This window comes from Copadichromis virginalis, linkage group LG6, assembly GCF_057382275.1.
Source record: "Copadichromis virginalis isolate Kocher_CV1m ecotype Utaka linkage group LG6, C_Virginalis_male_GT1.1, whole genome shotgun sequence".
Lineage (NCBI taxonomy): Eukaryota > Metazoa > Chordata > Actinopteri > Cichliformes > Cichlidae > Copadichromis > Copadichromis virginalis.
Window position 1 is genome coordinate 21,595,953 of NC_140623.1, and position 19,184 is coordinate 21,615,136.

The following is a 19,184-nucleotide window of genomic DNA, read 5'->3' on the forward strand; positions in this document are numbered from 1 at the left end:
CTCATGGCTATTTTCAAGTAAACAAGTGAATCCTGATGCATCAACGCTGGATGCAGCAGTTCCAGTGTAGCAGTGGGGATGATGGTGATGATGATCAGTATGATGTATGATTTCTATAAAATTAGATTTAAAAACGACCTCTTTTTTTCATAATTTACTGATAACAAACTCCAACAACTGGAAAGTAAATACTGTGAACTATAGTCAGCAGCCAAAAAAGCTGTTAGGCTTTTCTGGTGGACTCAACATCTGTCACAGATTATCTGCAGATAAGAGAGAAGGATGTGTGTTATGGCCTGTGGCATACTGACTAAAAGTAACAGTACAAACACAGGTACAGAACAAAAAAAACGAGTTTGGATACCTTAGATAAAGCAGAAAAATTACAATAACAAGACCAAATAAGGTGGCTCTTTGAGACACAGATTTTACTAATGTCTTAATATATCTTAATATTGCATACATATTCATTGTTAAAATTTAAACCTACATATTATTTAAATGTATTGGCTTGTTTTCCAAGTGAAAAAAAATGATGTCTTGCCATAAGAATCCACCTATTTTCTTCAACTTATCCAGTTCAGTGTTGTGGGGATGGTTATCCCAGCAGTTACAGGGCAAGAGAAAGGGAAAAACCTTGTACTGGTCACCAGTCTACTGACAGACCCTTCATGCTAATATTCACACCTCTGAATTTTGACTTGCCAGTTAACCTAACCTGTGTGTGTTTTAGGATGGGGAGAACATATAAACTCCACTCAGAAAGGCCCCAGCAAACTGGTGGATTCAAATACATCCATCACATGTATGGGAATCACGAGTAAACCTAACAAGCATGTCTTTACCCTGTGGTAGGGAGCAGCGTACCCAGAGGGACACCCACACAGAGAAAATGAGAACATGCAAACTCTGATTGATGCAAAATATTTTTATTAACTCATTCACTGCCAGCCATTGGCAGTGAATGAGTTAAACCCATTGACTCATTCACTGCAATTGACGGCTATAGACGTCAATGGCAGTGAATGAGTTAATAACAAACAGCCATTCCATTTATAGTTGTGGAGTTTATAGTTTCTGTCAGTTGCTGCATTTTTATGACATAGACATGAGTTTTAATTATTCAGTGACTTCTTTCACATGCAAACAAATTGCAGATGCTGGTGTCCCCACACTGCAAAAAGGAGTTACGATTATGTTATTCATAGAAGAAGAATTATAGCCTTAGCATGTTTCCATCCACCAAGATTAGTTTAACGATTTATTGGTCGAAAACTGACAAAAAAAGTCTTATAACATAAAAAGTATTATTGCTACAAGTGTGGTGTGTATTGTCAATATACAGAAAGTACCATATAAAGATTTAAATTGTCATGTCATTTGACATCTGACCTCTACTTCAAGGTCAAAATGATGATACGATACAGAGTTATTTAAAGCTACGTTCCTTACTGCCATTGTTTATAGTGATAATTTCCAGGCTTATAGGAACGATATATGGGGATTCTAAATGTCACATTACTCTGGAGCTCTGACCTTTTCTTCAAGGTTAAATAAGGTCAAACTTTCACAAAATAAACACCCTATAATCTTTATATAAGTTATTCACGTCCAGTTATTTACAAGTCAGTACCTCTTTTCCATCACCTACTCCTACATAACATTTAGCTAAAATATCAAACAACATTCAAGTAAAAGTAAATACTGCCCAGTGTCTGAGCTGCCTTGGTGGAGATTTGCTTTCTCAGTGTGCTTCTTGGAAATCTGGATTTAAAAAAACAAGAAACAAACTCCAAACAATGCCATTAGATTGGCACTCATAATCAAAGTACAGAGGAGTGGACACGTTTGAGAGGAAAACTGATTACTATTAACTGATTAGTGGGCACGTGTCAACTTTTCTTTCTCTTTACAGCCTGAAAAGGATCAAAACTCACACTGAGGCAGATAACACCCAATGTATGCCAAAGGTCAGTTCCTGATAACTCAGAAAACAGATACTGCATGCTGGTTATCTGCGATATGTTGATAGGAAAATAAGTGTATGTGTGTGTGGCTCTAATCTAATTAACACATGTACCATTGCTCTCACTAACTCATCTGAAGGCTAACATCATATCTGAATACACACCTAATTTTAGCATTTGTAATAGCTAAAATGTAATCATAAATAATTACTGAGTAGCACAACTGAGAACACATAATGTACTGGTGATTGCTGGCTAGTGAACAACAATGGCAGCAGCTAAGCCACATTGGAGTGTATGTGTACTTTATATGAAAGTTAAATCAAGTTACATCCAACAAGTGTTACAGGATCCAAAACTTTTATTTTTAAAATCCATATCTCATAGTTAAACTTTATTTTTCAGATATCATCCAAAATCAAACTTTAAATTGAATGTTGTTACCTCCATGTGTTGACGTAATGGATTATCAACTACATGTTGAACTGACTGAGCTAAAACACTGAAAGGATCTCATCTACCATGAACTCAAATTTTCTTTAAGGTCATTTAAAAGATGAATACTTAACTGTTTAATTCCAGCAAAGCCTGAAACTTGCCATGCTGTGTTGTCATACTCACCAGCTACCTTATTAGGCAGCCCTTTTCAGCTTCTCGTTAGGCACGTTGACATTGGTCAAGATGACCTGCCGAAGTTCAAACTGAGCATCAGAATGGGGAACCAAAAGTTAAATTTCTGGCTCGACTTCACCTACTTCAAAGCTGTGTGAAAAAGATCAATATTCTAACGAGGCTGAAGCTACAGCAACACTTTAATACTTTATGATGCATTTTTTAAGCTTCAACATCATCAGAATGGGGACAAAAAAGTGATTTAAGTGATTCTGAACGTGGCATGGTTGATGGTGTCAGACAGGCTGATCTCAGTATTTCAGAAACTGTTGATATACTGAAATTTCTCCACACAACCATCTCTAGGGGTTTACAGAGAATGGTCTGAAACAAAGAAAATGAGCGGCAGTTCTCTGCGTGAAGATACCTTGTTGGAGGAGAATGACCCAACTGCTTTTAGCTGATAGGAAGGTAACAGTAGCTCAAATAACCCCTTGTTGCAACCAAGGTCTGCAGAAGAACATCTCTGAACACATAACCTTTTAAATCTTGAAGCAGCTACTGCAGCAGAAGACCACACCAGGTGCCACTCCTGTCAGCAAACATCAGAAAACTGAGGCTACAATTCACAGATTCACCAAAATTGAACAACAGATGAGTTAAAAAGCAGTTTTGATTTCTACTGAAAGATTTGGATCAGAATTTCTTGACACACGTTTGGCCTTTTAGTATCAGCTAAATATATTTTAAACCCCACAGCCTACCTGAGTGTTGTTGCTGACCATGTCCATCTCTTTATGACCACATTGTTCCCATCTTCTGGTGGCTCTTCCAGCAAGATAACACACATTTTCACAAAGCTCAGGTCATCTCAAACTGGTTTGCTGAACATGACAATGAGTTCACTGTACTCAAACGGCCTTCATAGTCAACAGAGCTCAATCCGAAAGAGTACCTTTGGAAGGTGGAGGGACAGGAACTTTACATCATGTATACAGCTGACAAATCTGCATCAACTGTGTGATGCTATCATGTTAATATGGACTAAAACCTCTGAGCACCTTACTGATTCTGTGCCACAAAGAATTAAAGGAGCTGAAGGTCCAACCTGGTACGAGCAAAGTCTGACTAATGAAGTAACTGGGGAGTCATTTTCTTGACACAAGCCACAGCAGTGCTTTTCCTATTTTTTCTTTCCCACCCATCACAGGCTCACTTCTCTGCTAACATTTTGACCTCAGTGAGGTCATAATCCCAGGGTTGTCGACCCCAGCATATGTTTTAATAATATTATTATTATTGCTTGAGTGTACCACGCCTTTAGTTTCAGTATATGAAAACCGTACGCAAATTAAACCTAAAAATATGTGATACCCACAGCTGGAGACCAGTTGGAGGGTTACAGTGAAAAAAAGGTCCAACATATATATTGTTTTAAACACAAGATGGAGGTAGTGAGTTGTCATTCACCCAGTCACACTGGAGTACAATTCCTCTGCAGCGCTACCATTAATTTTAGTCTGAGGTAAGTGCGGTATCAGTGTAACATATTATCCAGACAAAGTATACACAGAAATAGACAAAATAATACAAAGAACAACATTTATTCAGATGTATCTACATCTTATCACAATCCAGTTATTTACAAGAATCAGGAGTACACGTGAAAGAAAAGTGTGGTTATAATCGGGAGTATGTAGAAATCGCAAATATGGCACTAAGTGGCAGGTAAACAGATATCTGACACCATTTTGGCATTCTAACATTTTCTCAGTATAAGATTATACATGTGGTAGAAACCAGAAACACATTGATTAATATCATATTGTCATCAGCTGCAGAGGAAAAGTTCACAGGTTCACATGTCCTTTACATTAAATGGCTTTTTTCACTCTGTTAAGAGAAAACTTTGTGTGTTTAATATCACTGAATTTTTAATAAATGCTGATGACAGAGCTTGCGCGCTCTACTTTCAAGTACTGTGCATTTGTAAATTAAATAATTTACTTCTATGTTCAATTAAGTGCCAACAAGCAGTAAAAAAAAAGTAAAAATCTAACAAATAAGGGTTTTCACGATTTCAACACACTGGCCACAACTAAAAATAAAGGCAAATTAATGAAGGTATGACAGAACACTAATGGACAAAAAGATTGTGTGCAAAGAAGGTGACTACACTAAAAAAGTCCCCAAACCCATTTTCAAGGTGACACTTATGAAGTACCAGGATGTTACATAAGCATATTATGGAAAGTTCCCCCTCCAGTGGCTGCTGCTTGACCAGATAACAGTCTGTCATGACAAAAAGCCGAACAGCTGAAATGAACTTCATTATCCTCTGTCCTCTGTGAAGATTAAAGTGCTTAAGGCTGAGTTTTGATTAGATGCCACATCGTTGGGTTTCTCTCAGTACATGTATTACATTATTTTGTCATTCTTTCCAAGAAAAGCAAGTTTACAAAGCTGAACACATCCATCACGTCTCTTCGTGAAACTACACGGTGACTACATCCCCCATAAGTCAAACTGCAATCTGTAACAGTGTCCACATCTAAAGTTCGTTCTCTTAAGTAGACTCCATCAAACATTCAACAAAGTGCTAACCAGCCGATTCAATCGAAATTACTATTTTACAAATACTTTAAAATACTTAACACAGTTAGAAGCCGATGTCCTATCAAGAGACAAAAGGCATGCAGTGCATTTCCAGAATCACTTTTATCTTCTTACACACCCTTTACATGCAGCTGTTAAAAAACTGCAGCTGTGAGACATATAAAACCACAGACCATATTCTAAATGAAGCACTACCTCAGAGAAACGCCGTCTCCGCTTGTTATCTGGGCAAAACACATTATCTTCCTGGCTTCTTCAACACAGCCTTTACTGTAACTGTAGCTTTTACTGAAATATTATTTTCCATTGTTTTTGTGTGTATAGTAGTATATTTCAGAGGGGGGGTGCTTCATTTAAAATACAGTAACTCTAAAAATAATTCTAAATTTACTATTTACATATGAGCGAGACTCTTCATACTGCACATTTTAGGTGACTAAAGTACTTCCCTTCAACGCTGGCATCCAAGCCGCAGTCCTGTAAAAATTAAATAAAAATAAAAAATAAAAAACATCGGAGGAGATCGATAATTTATACTGCTATATTGATCTCAAAGCGCTTACCTTGTACATCTTTCTTGCCTTTGAAAACTCTCTGGAGGTCTTAGGTAAACAAACTGCACAAAAACAGGAAGCAGATTTATGAATCGGAACAATAAAACAACCAAGACAATAAAAAGCACAAGCAAAATAAGCTTTGTTTGCAACACTGAGAAGCAGAGGGTTAGTTAATACAACATGCTTATTTTGTGAATTATGATCCCATATAGAATGAAATAAATAACCAAGATGGCGACAGGAAAACGCTGACTAAATAGTCAACCTTCAAAGCAGGACTTTACAAAGCAGCGGGTGATGGTGGTATTTAGAGGTTTGTGTGTGCTGCAGCACATTTTCAAGTTTCCAATTGGGTGGATGTTTTTTAAGTTTTAGAATAACTGGGGCAGCTTGTTTCCTTACATTACACTTGCCATTAACACTAATGATGTAATACCGATGAAGCTGTTTGTGATTCTTTTTGTTTTTAAGTTCAAGATGTTTGCAACAACGTTTAATTTTTTCATCAGGGCGCCTTTCTAGCCTGACGGTGGTGCTTTGCAGAAAGTCCCTGAATAACCAAAGTTACCACAAAGCAACTCAGTATGTGACAATTCACACAATTATCTCACTTGGAAGCAAAGATATCAACCTGCTGGTGTTAATACAGGGAAACTCAGGCAATTTCAAATTCAGGACTTCATTTGTGGACCTGGAATGTATTTTCAAAACGTTGTTACATTTATTATCATATTACATGTTTATTTCATTCTGAACCATAATACACCCAAAGCCAACTCTACAGCCGCCAACTAATTTTTAACAACGAAATCATGCTTATAAGTTATTGACGTGACACACATAATGCATCATTTTAGATTAAAATAATTCATGACAGTAGGAGTTTATTCTGTTAAACCTTTTTTTAGTTCCAAAACATTTTCGGTGCATTACAATATCTAGTAAAAACAGAGACGGAACGCTTTTGCCAGGCTTGCTGCACTTTGTGCGATTCATCTTTCCATATTTAGTTGTGACTAAATAAAATTTCGTTGCCGATACAAATTTTCGTCACCACTGAGTTACGTATGTTGAACATGACACATAAAAGCAAAGATACGCTATGATCATTATAGTCAGGTGTAACTGTCATTTTAAAGAGGACTAAGAAAAATTGAAACGATACTAAACAAAAGAATTATAGTGTAGTTTAAAGAAAAATACTCTGTTGTGCTTTTTTTAAATTTTTAAGTGTTAATATAGTCCAAATTTATAAATACCAATAGTTGTAAAGCTTTTCAAATAATTAAAGCTTTTGTGCAACTGTCCAATAATTTGTATGTTCTTCCATGTCAGGGTGTTGCAACCATAATCGTGAGACTTTTATTATGAAGGTTTACATACAAAAGTAATAATAGTCAAAAGGATATTTCATAATACACAAGCAGCCCTGCCCATCAGGTCTTTATGGCTGCCTGAAGAGGTTTTTAATGCTCTCTTAAATATGGAGCCGCTAAATTTAACTCATGTAGTTATGTTAAGTTAAATTACAAAATAAACCCCTACAAGCCGTGAACTGATTTACAAAAATTATGCACTCAGACACAAAATTTGACGCGTCACCCTGATGACCCTTGCTACCTACCAACTCTCTCTCACAGCCTCGATGTCGCTCACGAGATTTTGCGCTAAACAGATGCCAAAAATCTAAAAAAAAAAAAAAAAAAAAAAGGAAAACAAATTGTTAGGTAATGGAAAAAAATGACAAAAGCTCAGATGTTTAGGACAAACTGATCCCCACCTGCAGTAATGCAATCCCAATAAATATGCCTGCCACCACTGTCAGGTTATCTTGAAGCCACTTCTCAAACTGTGGTACGCAGCCTTTGATATAGATGAATGACCTCTGGTCAGAGTCCTGTCAAAACAATTACAAGTCAAACCAATACTACAGCGTGATAGTCAAGTTCATCTGAAATATATTTGGTTTTATTTTGCTCCACGACACTTAACAACACAGTTATTTTTAATAGCACATGATTCCCCTTTTCATTTTGCGGTTTCCCCTAAAGCCCTCCACAGCAAAATGCCTCTGATCCAGTGTTACGTAGTCGTTAACACACACTCGGCTCACTGTTTTCCTCTGACTCTTGTTAAAACTGCTTCACTCTGGCTCACATTTAAAGTCAAGAAAACAAACAGAGCCTTTTTTCCTTACATTACGCTGGCCGTGCAGTAAGGCCAAAGCTAATGACAGGTGGGGGAGGGGATTTCAATTCCCATTGCATTGCTGCTGCATGAGTAATGCCACAAGGCCCAAAGTGTTGATGGAGAGCCAGCTGCTGTATTTTCACGAGTGAGGAGTTGAGAAACATACTGAAAGAGGAATATTGTGTCCAGGGTGGAGCAACTGACGACCTCATATAGCCATATAAACCTCCCTGAGGCAAAATAAGCCAGAACAATTCATGCTTTCTACTCTTTTCTATTCCTTTTACTTTTTAGATCAGGGTCTCAGTCTCGGTGATAAATTTAAGTTTCCGTTTGTAGCTCACCGGTTTTGCTCGGATGTCGTATCCACACTGAGTGTTAATGACGTCCTCCTGCGAAGAGAAGACACACATGCATTTTTAGATTAGCTAGAGATTCTAGACTGGCCTTTACAGTGAAAAACAATAAAACATGCATACACATTAAAAACTGTAAAACTAGATGATCATGAGTAAAACTCACCAATCCATGGTTATACAGTTACTGTGAAGATTTTTGCATATAAACCAAGGATTTGTTTATGTTTGCTTGCCTATTATATTCTACTTGTGAAGATTAAACGACTCCAACGTTTTGTGTGCAAGGATGCATCTGCCTTTCTGGTCAGGTTAACCTTTATAAGACTGTGTGGGACCACAGCTGCAGAAACTTGGGCTACAGTAACATTTAACTCCCAGAAGTCAAATTTTGTTCTCTTAGACTTCTGAAAACAACAAACATGAAGAAGAAGGCTTTCAGGAGCAAAGTGAAGGAGGAGATGAAAGCAGCACAGCGGGAGGTGAAACGCTGCCTGAGGGAAGCAAAGGACACCTACAGGAGGAAGGTGGAGCAGAAGTTGGAGAGGAACAATATGAGGGAGGTCTGGAATGGTGTGAAAACCATCACAGGCCACAACACCAAGAAAAGCACAGTGGGGGGGACTGTGGAGAAGGCAAACGAACTCAACAACTTCTTCAACAGGTTTGACCAGCCCACAACCCCCCCACCCTCACCCTCACTACAGAGTCCTCTCCCCACTCTCCTACCTCCCTCGCTTCCCCCCCTTCCTGACAACATGACACCCCCCTCCTCCAATCCCTCTCTCAGCAGCAAGACATCTCCCCCCCTCCCCTCCTCCCAAACATCTCCCAGTGTCACAGTGGATCAGGTCAGGAGACAACTGAGGAAGCTTCGCCCCAGAAAGGCAGGAGGCCCAGACAAGGTGTGTCCTAGGATGCTTAAGGCGTGTGCTGCTGAACTTGGGGAGCCGCTACAACGAGTCTTCAACCTCAGTCTGCGACTGGGGAGAGTGCCCGCCCTATGGAAGACATCCTGCATCGTCCCGGTCCCCAAAAAGAACCGGCCCAATGAGCTGAATGACTTCCGACCGGTGGCACTGACGTCACATCTTATGAAGACTCTAGAGCGGCTCTTCCTCAACCTCCTCCGACCACAGGTACAACATGCTCAGGACCCACTACAGTTTGCGTACAAGGCGGGTGTCGGAGTGGAGGATGCCATCCTGTACCTCCTACACAGAGCCCACTCACACCTGGATGGGGGAAAAGGCACGGTCAGGATACTGTTTCTTGACTTTTCCAGTGCCTTTAATACCATCCGGCCCTGTATGCTTCAGGAAAAACTGAACAGGATGGAGGTGGACCCCTGCCTGGTGGCTTGGATCTCCGACTACCTCACCGACAGACCACAGTACGTCAGGCTGAAGGACATCACGTCTGACACAGTGGTCAGCAGCACAGGAGCACCACAGGGAACTGTGCTGTCCCCTCTTCTCTTCACCCTGTACACCTCTGACTTCTGCTACAACTCTGAATTATGCCACATTCAGAAGTTTGCAGACGACACAGCCATCATGGGGTGTATCTGGGATGATCAGGAAGAGGAGTACAGAAGTCTGGTGAGGAACTTTGTCGCATGGAGTCACACAAACCACCTGCAACTCAACACCTCAAAGACTAAGGAACTGGTTGTGGACTTCGGGAGGTCCAGAGAAGGTCCACTACCGGTTCAGATAGAGGGGGAGGAGGTGGAGGTGGTCAACAAGTACAAGTACCTCGGGCTGTGGGTGGACAATAAACTGGACTGGTCATGCAACACAGAGCACCTGTATAAAAAAGCCCAAAGCCGACTGTACTTCCTCAGGAGGCTGAGGTCTTTTAACATCTACAGGAAGCTCCTGAGGATGTTTTACCAGTCAGTGGTTGCTGGAGTACTTTTCTATGCTGTGGTGTGCTGGGGGAGCAGCACAGCAAAGAAGGACTCATCCAGGCTGGAGAAACTGATCAGGAAGGCTAGCTCTGTGGTCGGCATGAAGCTGGACACTCTGGTGACAGTGGCAGAGAAAAGGACATTAAAGAAACTGATGGACATTATGAACAATGCTGGGCATCCTCTGCACACGGCCATTAACAATCAGAAGAGTCTGTTCAGTGACAGGTTGCTTCTCCCAAAGACAAGAACTAACAGACTTAAAAACTCCTTTGTCCCACACGCCATCAGACTGTTTAACTCCTCTCTGGAGGGGAAACAGGAGGACAAAGGAGGGGGGAACAACTAAGCTGTAGTGCCTCTTCACCTCACTGTGCAATACCTTTTGTAAATAGTCAACAGTGCAATAGACTCAATACTTGAAATGTGCAATTCACTTGTATTTTTATTTTTATTCCTATTTATTCTATTTATCCCCTTCGTATATTTTATTTATATTGTCTCTGTATTTATATATATGTGTGTGTGTGTGTATATGTGTATATGTGTATATGTGTATATATATATATATATATATATATATATATATGTATATATATATATGTATATATATACACATATATATATATATATATATATAATATTCTGTAACTCTGTAACTTCTGTCGGTGCTGTGCTTTTTTGGAAATCGAATTTCCCAGAGGAACCCACCCGAGGGATTAATAAAGTTCTATCTAATCTAATCTAATCTAAAATAAAAACTTTAGTGGGCAGATCATTAAAATAAAATGTGTAAAACACCGCTGACAAAGGGCAATGTTTGAGAATAAAGTCTGGTGGAAATCTTTTCCTTAATGGTCAGCCAAAATGAAATGGCTTCACTGGATGTGGCGTCACAGACAGAGGGATTGCTTGGCAGAGGTTTCTGGCAAACCTTTGCCTTTTCCTTAGATCCATAGAGCAGAGGAAAAAGTTTAAAAGAAGTCAAACTTCCAGCAGCATTTGTAGCAATGTAAAAAAAAAAACACTAAAAGCATTTCAGCTTTTGGATGTCATTTTTATGGCATTTAAATAATAATAATAATAATAATAATGGATTGGATTTATATAGCGCTTTTCAATACCACTATTCATTCACTCTCACATTCATACACTGGTGGAGGCAGCTACAGTTGTAGCTACAGCTGCCCTGGGGCAGACTGACAGAAGCGAGGCTGCCATATTGCGCCATCGGCCCCTCTGGCCAACACCAGTAGGCAAGTAGGGTAAAGTGTCTTGCCCAAGGACACAACGACCAGGACAGAGAGCCCAGGGATCGAACTGGCGACCTTCTGGTTACAGATGCGATTCCCAACCCCCTGAGCCACGGTCGCTAACAAAACTAATTTTAAATGTCACCTTTTATTTTAAATTAATACTTTTTGATGGAAAGCTAGCAGCAAAAAAAACAACAACTTTCAACTGACTTGAAACTGGCTGATAAAGACCTGACCTGAAATATAACCACAAAAGACACCTGCTGCACAACCCAACTAAACAATTAAAATTTAAAAAATGAAAATTTTTGATATGGTATACACATTAAGAGCACACGGTGCCTTTGAAAAACAACTTTTTTAAATCCAAGTGTTTCCTTTTTTTTCCCCTATAGAGAATGACCTTGGTGGGACAGCGTGTCCTTGGATTGTCAAATAAAACCCTTCCTGAGTCTGTTTTTCTGAAGAAAAATGCTGTCACTGCTGCGCACAGTAAGCAGCAGTTAAGAGTATTTTTCTGCCAAAAAATGCCTCGGTCCAGAGTCCCACCCATCCGCTTTCAGACTCTGACTTGCAGTCAGGGCCTGACACGACTAAACACAGCGTCCTGAGCGTCCTGTTGGATGCAAGCCATCGTCGCTGATAGCGTCACTGCTTCTTCTGGAGAACATAGATAACAAGCTGTCTGTGACAAGAAAGCCCTTCAAAACTTCCCCTCAAGTCTTGTAGTTTCAGCACGTTAAAAATTATTTTAAACTCTAACAAAGGACACAAAAACACCAACAGCCACAACGTTATCTTGTGATAGAGAGACATACCGCTGGATCTTTGGTGCAGCAGGAAAAGGGCACTCCACATTTCTCACGACTCGGGTTTGAATCAGTACAGTTGAAGTAGATGTTCAAATTCCAGTCATCAGCCCCAAAAGCTCCACAACACTCCCACTGCAATAACATATAAAATACAAGGTAAAAATACTAGAAAGAAATCGGTGGCACAAATAAAGAAACGTTGCTTACATATTCCTGGGTGAAGTCGATCAGGTTCTGCAGATCAATGTCATCTCTGTAGGCCCGAATGTTGTTATTAATGAAAAAATTGAGCTGGTCCTTGATCCAGTCTTTGAAGACAAAGGCCAGGACTCCAGCAGTCAGCTCAAGAAAGAAAATGATGCCCAGGAACACGGAGAACTGAAAGACATGAGAATTTTCTGAATATAATAACTGTTATGAAAACAAGAAATATAAAGAATTATAGATTTCTGAGAAAGCCTTTAACAAACATACAAACTTGAGCAGGAAAGAGTTTTCCCGCAGCGCTCCAATGCAACCAGCAAACCCGAGAATGAACATCACACCACCCACGACAAGGAAGAGCCAGACAGGGTCAAAGCCCCCCAGGTCAGTGATGGATGAGATGTTGGACAGAACACCCTGGGAGCAAAGCACGTGAGGTCAAACTCAACTGAAAAACCACTGAAATATCATCACATTGCTAACATTCTTCCCAGGTAAAGTAATCATTTTGTAAGCATGTTTAACACCCAAATTTCATAAAGTACAATCCAAACCAATGTAAGCAATTATTTAAAAGAATTTAATAATAAAATTGTCAATTGTTTTTGATTTTTGGGAACAAGCTAATTTACTCTTGCTCAGAGCGAGCAAATGTAAATATGTTTTAATTGACTTAGCTTATCATATATTAGCTACGATTAGCTTCCTGGATCTGTACAAAGCTAACCAACCTAATTTGATTTTTCAATTTCTGCAGTGACGAAACAAACAAGCTCTAGCATGTAAACCAGTGAGCTATAGATATGCTATTAAAGTTGTGTCAGAAGTTGACATGCACCTATCATTAGCATGAATGCCATGGTAGTGTTGGTATTGTTTTCTTTGAACTGCTCTTTTACCAGGGTAGAATGATTGTATAGCAAAGTCTAGGCCTATTAACTTGGTAGTGATCATGACTGACCACAACTAGATCACAACTTTATCAGCATACAAATGATTTGTTTGACAGCACTCACTGAATTCTTCAATACAACAGCGTAAAAATCTAAGGAATTCAAATTGGGTAGATCTCTTGAAGTCATTTCTAAACAACTTCACATTTCAAGACTATCAGTTCAAACAATTCTATGTAAGTATAAGTTATTTGAATGTGTCACCACATCCACCAGTTCCAGCTAAAGTCTGGTAGAAGATCCAAGCCGTCACACTCGGATGAACGGTAGTTGGTTAGGATGTTCAAAAATTAAGGTTCAAGCCTGCTATGGACTGGAAACTGCTGAAACACCAGCGTCACTGTCTCCAGTCAAGCGAGTGTTTCACCACAGAAAGAAGCCCCTGGTCCAAAATCAACACTTTCAAGCTCAATTGAAATTTGCAGCTTTTGACAAGTCAAAAGGGCAATGATCCAAATACACGTCAAAAGTGGTTTTGGGATAGATAAAGCAGGCTAACATTAAGCTTCTGGAGTGGCCTTCCCAAAGCCTGACCTCAACCCTTTTGGGTATTTATGGACTAAGCTTAAAAGCCAGGTCCATGCCAGGAACTTTACCAATTCTGCCAAGGTGAATGGTCAAATATTCAGGCAGAATTATGGCAGAAGCTTGTTGATGGCTACCAAGGTGCAACTAAGGGACATTTGACCAGATATTATAAATATGTATATATTTGAACCTGCATTTATACTTTCGACCCTGTGTGGATTAGAGAAAATCCAAAATAAAATTTAAACCTGTGCCATTATTTTTTTCTGAAGATTAAAGGTACATACTGTACAATAATTCTGTGCTGGAAAAAGAACACATTCAAGCCCATGATGCTGTATGTAGATTTTCTTACCTCTAGATAGAGCCTGGCTAGCTGTTTGTTTTTGTCCAAAGCTAACAGTCTAATTTAACCCACACTTTTTACACCATACATTTGACATTATATTAATCTTAAAGTTAATCAACCCATTATAATAATTTAGCAATTAACAAATAATTAAATAATATTAGTTGTAGTCACGTATGTAGGATGAGATAACAATCAAGATCTTCAAATGTACTTTGGTGAAAAAGTGCTCTCAGTAGATTGTCTGCTTTTTGCACTCTCAGTACACAATGAACAAATCTGTGAAATGCATCCGATCAATTCATAGCCCATTGTTCATGAGTCCCACAGGAAAGCACAGCATTCCTTTCTGATTCAGTAAAGCCATGGTGACCATTCCTTGCACGCAGTCGAGTATAAACCACAACGATATGCCAGTTTGTGGAATATTTGCAGATACCTGTAAGTAAAAAGCTTCACAGAAATAAGTCCTGCAACTTGTTATTACACATTAATATACGACTAACCTTTTCACTCCATGCCCACAAACCAATGGCAAGAAACGCTACTCCAAGGAACTGACAGAGGGAGAAAAGAGAGAAACAAGAGAACAGGATTATTTTGCTGTGACTGCTACATGTAGTCATCACACAGACGCACACTGACAGAAACTACAGAGAGATTTTCCTGGCAGTGGTCCATTACTAAATATTTCTCATCCCAGTCTGCAGGATCAGCAGGAGGCTTCCACATTAGAAAGCATCTTTAAACAGCTTGACTGTACATAACTGTACGCCGCAGTGTAGAAGCAGTAATCGGGAATATTATTACTATGACAGTATTATGATTTAATATTTTATGGTAGTTTGTGTTTACAAGACTTTTTAAATCTTGTGCTAATTACTTTAATATGTTTTTAATAAACACCTTATTTAATTGTCACATTTCCATGCCTTTTGTTACTTTCACATTCACTTGCAATGAGTTTTGGTTTTCTATTTGAAATAACTTTTTTACATCCTACTCACCACAATGCACTTAAAAAAAAAAGCATAGAGACAAACTCGGTAAAAAATATTTATGCTTCAGTGTCTACTGTGATACATCTTCACTGACAAACCATGACAAGAGAAACTTGAGAAAAACAGTATACTTTATAAGCCACTTAATTTGTGAGGATTTCAACAACAATTATTGTTGTTGGATATGCTTTTATCCAAGAACACCTTCACTATTAAAATTAAAACCCCACTAACTTACCAGGACTTTAACAAGCACTAAAATAAAGATGAGAAATAATAGGTTTTTGAATAACTGATTTTAACTGAAGTCTTTTGTTGAATTAGACACATTTATTCACCAGATAGAAGCACTAAGGACTTTTTTTAGATTAAAGATAATGAACTTTACAGACCATCTCAAGTATTTGTTTGTGAGACAGCTGTTAAGGCAGGGGAACAGTTGTTTGTGACATAAGCAGCTGATACCTGAATGACACAAAGCTCAAAGGGGCCGATTGCTGTACAGTTGGCTGAGAGCTTTTCCACAGCCCAAAGGCTTTTGTCTCTATCAGTCCCCGATACGTGAAGAACCACTGGGCACACCAATGCCATTCATGGCTTAAGTAGCATGTGCTGAATTTAGTGTATTTTTTAGCTTCTTTGTTTTATTTAATTTTTTTATGTCAGTTAGCACAAGTCAAAATTACTGATATAAATAAGTGAATAAAAAAAGATAGGGGCTTTGGCCGAAAGTCCCACACTCCCACACCGCAATGACTTACCAGGACACTTGAACTGTTACTAATATCATCAGAGATGTTGTCAGCATCTGTGTTTTCCCCACAATAACAAGACAAAATCCCTGCTGTTAAAAAGGCCTTATATGGCCAACGGTGCCTATCAGTAGGACTGCTGCAATTTACTGTATCTGTATTTGTATTCGTATGTAGACAAAAGTAGATATGCCCATATTTAATCCATCCAAAGAACATGCTGTATATGATGCTGTGGAGCAAGCAGTTCATTTGTTGGCACCAAATATGATAATGAACAAATGTCTCAGGCAGCACCAGGCTCAGTGGTTAGCACTATGGCCTCAAGGCCAGACAATCCTGGTTTCAAACGCAGGTATGACCCTTCTGAGTGGCCTGTGCATGTTTTACAAAGGAGCTCCTGTTATCCAAAAAGGTTAATGCTGCATAGCTCTGCCGATACACCCTCAAAAACAAAATTATTACTCTCAACGTTTTCTTGAGCGTCTTGGATCACTACATTATGTGAAGTTTTATTCTGCTATTTCAGCCAAACTGTTTATTGACTGACGGACGATTAAAAAAAATATGACAGAACAATCAATGATGAGCATAATGTCCCTGCTGTCTCTTATTCAAACCAGGCCACACTATTTCATACATCACTTATAAGTTAGGCATTGTTTTCTGCGACCAATCCTCTAAATCCACTGATTATTCTACTTACTTTAATGCAAGTACTGGAGAGGCAGCCAATATCAAACAATTAACACTTGGACTCACTGACAGCGTTTTTGCTTTAAATGAGATAAAACAATGAATCGATCAAAACAGTCACTGTTTAAATCGATTAATCGCTGCGGTTCTACGAGAGCATCGCTCTGTTAATAACTTAACTAACCATTAGTAAAGCCTACCCCACCTTCCCTCATCAACAACCTGTGAAAAAAGCACCCATGCGGGTTATTGTTTCAAGCCAGGAAGTGGCGGCCCACGGTGACTGTGGGTTTAAAAGACGGAATGTTTGTTTTTTTCCCCTGCGGTTTCACTCATGCATAGAAAAGGTGACGGCTGTTTTCTCAACCTAAACATCACCACGAAAAAAGAAGAAAAAAAAAGGCCTCAGCTGAAGGCTACGGTCATGTAAACACGCGATGATGCCGAGAGAGAGAGCTGTTCTCACTCTGATGGAGGACACACGAAAACAAAGCGGCTGATGGGTGACAGGGAGCAAGTGCACAGGAGCAAAAGAGAAAGTGGAAGCGAATCGAAACCCAGGACAACATAGACACAACAACAAACACATACGCACACATAAATGCACCTCACAGCTGCTGATTGGGAACAAAGAGCGTGTCAGTGTGTTAAACTGACGATGGCAGGCCTGAAGTCGCAGACGGGGGACTTACCCAGAATATAATGTTGAATCCGAAAATGAAATACTTGATGCAGCAGCTCACTTCGTGAGCCTTGAAATGCTTTCCTGACATCATCTGGATGGATTTTGTTTTCCTTCGCCGCCTCTGCAACGAGCAGGAATCACATTTGCAGCTGTTCTGTGTTTGGCAGTCGGGATCCTCTGGAAACACCCTTTAATAATTTTTTTTTAAGGGCTCAACACATGCCGCCCTTTCTAGCGTCTAATTATTAACACCATCTTGATTTTGTGCGGATAAAAGTCGCAGATGAAGCCGTCGGGGAGCGTTCACAGTCCGTCGGCGTCCCTCTACAGATCTCAGCTTTTACCCTGCGTAGATCCTCAGAGGTGTAACGCTGAAATAAACCACAGTGAAAGTCAACCAGATTAAAACCGACGGTCTCCTATCTGACCCGTAATCTAGACATGGCTGTTATTTGATTGCCATGTCTAGGAACCAATGATTTCTTTTAGTGATCTGAGAAGGCGGGACTTCCTCCATGAGAGGGTCTCTAGCCCCATTACAGTGGCAGATAGTACTGGTTACGAGGTAATTAATCATTTATAGCGGAATTTATTACCCATTAACTAAATACGTGTATGATACACGACAGGAATACATAAGACATCTTTCAATTTCATTGTACCTGTGACAATGACAATAAAGAATATTCATTCATTCATTCATATTCAAGTAAACTTCATCACAGCCATCAGGCTATTAGGCAATAATAAGGGTATAAGGCTTGAAATAGTAATTCAAGTTGTAGTGGAATAAATAATAATTCATTCATGCAGTTTTTTGAGGCTGCTGGGTATTAAATCAATCAATAAGTTAAAGACTAATAAACATGGACATCTTAGTTGATGTTAAATATTAAAATTAATATATTTTTGAGACAGAAACAGGATTGAGTTGCTTCACCAGACTTGATTACAGGTCATTTTGTAATGCGAACTTTATGCTTTTATCAGAAAGAATTGAAATAGAAAGTATAAAGAGTATAATTACAAGTGTAGTTACAGAAAATATAAATTATGTGTTTCCTTTAGTTACTTGAATGTTTTTATTGAATATTTAAGATTTCATGTTTTTAACACATTACCTCACATTGTCTTTTCCAAAGACTTGTTTAGTCCCGATGAAGAAAGAATTCCAGAGAACACCGAAATAAAGCAGGCTGGATCTCATGTTTCACTCTTGTGTTTAAATGTCAGCAAAGAAAAACAAAATAAAGTTCCAGTTTAATGAGACACAAACTGCCTAGACGCGATGCTTCTTTATTGTTTATTTTCAAAACGCACTTAAATTTTCTACTTTCTTAGGCTTAATCTTTATAAGGTGGATGTGATGTTTACGCCTTTTGGAGGGTGTAACTGTCCCTGCTTTATATTTTATTTACAGTGTTCTTTTGAACTTGTAATTTTGCTGTTTTAAACATCGGTACCTTCTTAGAAATTACATTTAACTTTACAGTAGATCAGTGTGGCATACTGTTAAAATACATTTGGCCTTTATTATAATGTACATGTGGATTAGGGCAAATATACATGTGAAAAAATAAGCATCCTCATGATTCAGTAGCTTGTACAACCACCTGCAGCAGCAATAAATGTGACTTCAGTCTCTCACAGCATTGTGGAGGAATTGTGTCCCACTCTTCTTTACAGCGTTGCTTCAGTTCATGGAAATTTGCAGGCATCGACTTGTGCAGCACTCACT

The 19,184-nt window shown here is 39.1% G+C and overlaps 1 protein-coding gene across 2 annotated transcripts; it reads right to left on the minus strand.

Annotated features, from left to right (window-relative positions):
* Positions 1-4,164: 4,164 nt before the first annotated feature.
* LOC146707734 (tetraspanin-5) lies at positions 4,165-17,903 on the minus strand. 2 transcript variants are annotated; one of them, XM_085459255.1, is made up of 10 exons: positions 17,454-17,903; positions 14,819-14,869; positions 12,753-12,899; positions 12,486-12,656; positions 12,285-12,410; positions 8,287-8,334; positions 7,533-7,649; positions 7,377-7,438; positions 5,759-5,811; positions 4,165-5,672 (listed from the first exon to the last, which is right to left on the minus strand). In XM_085459255.1, exons 1-9 carry the CDS (start codon positions 17,535-17,537, stop codon positions 5,799-5,801), a joined length of 819 nt encoding a protein of 272 aa, XP_085315381.1. In that variant the 5' UTR covers positions 17,538-17,903; the 3' UTR covers positions 4,165-5,672; positions 5,759-5,798. The 2 variants fall into 2 exon arrangements, with proteins under 2 accessions (XP_085315381.1, XP_085315382.1); XM_085459256.1 differs by lacking the exons at positions 4,165-5,672; positions 5,759-5,811 and having other exon boundaries at positions 7,373-7,438.
* Positions 17,904-19,184: the final 1,281 nt, after the last annotated feature.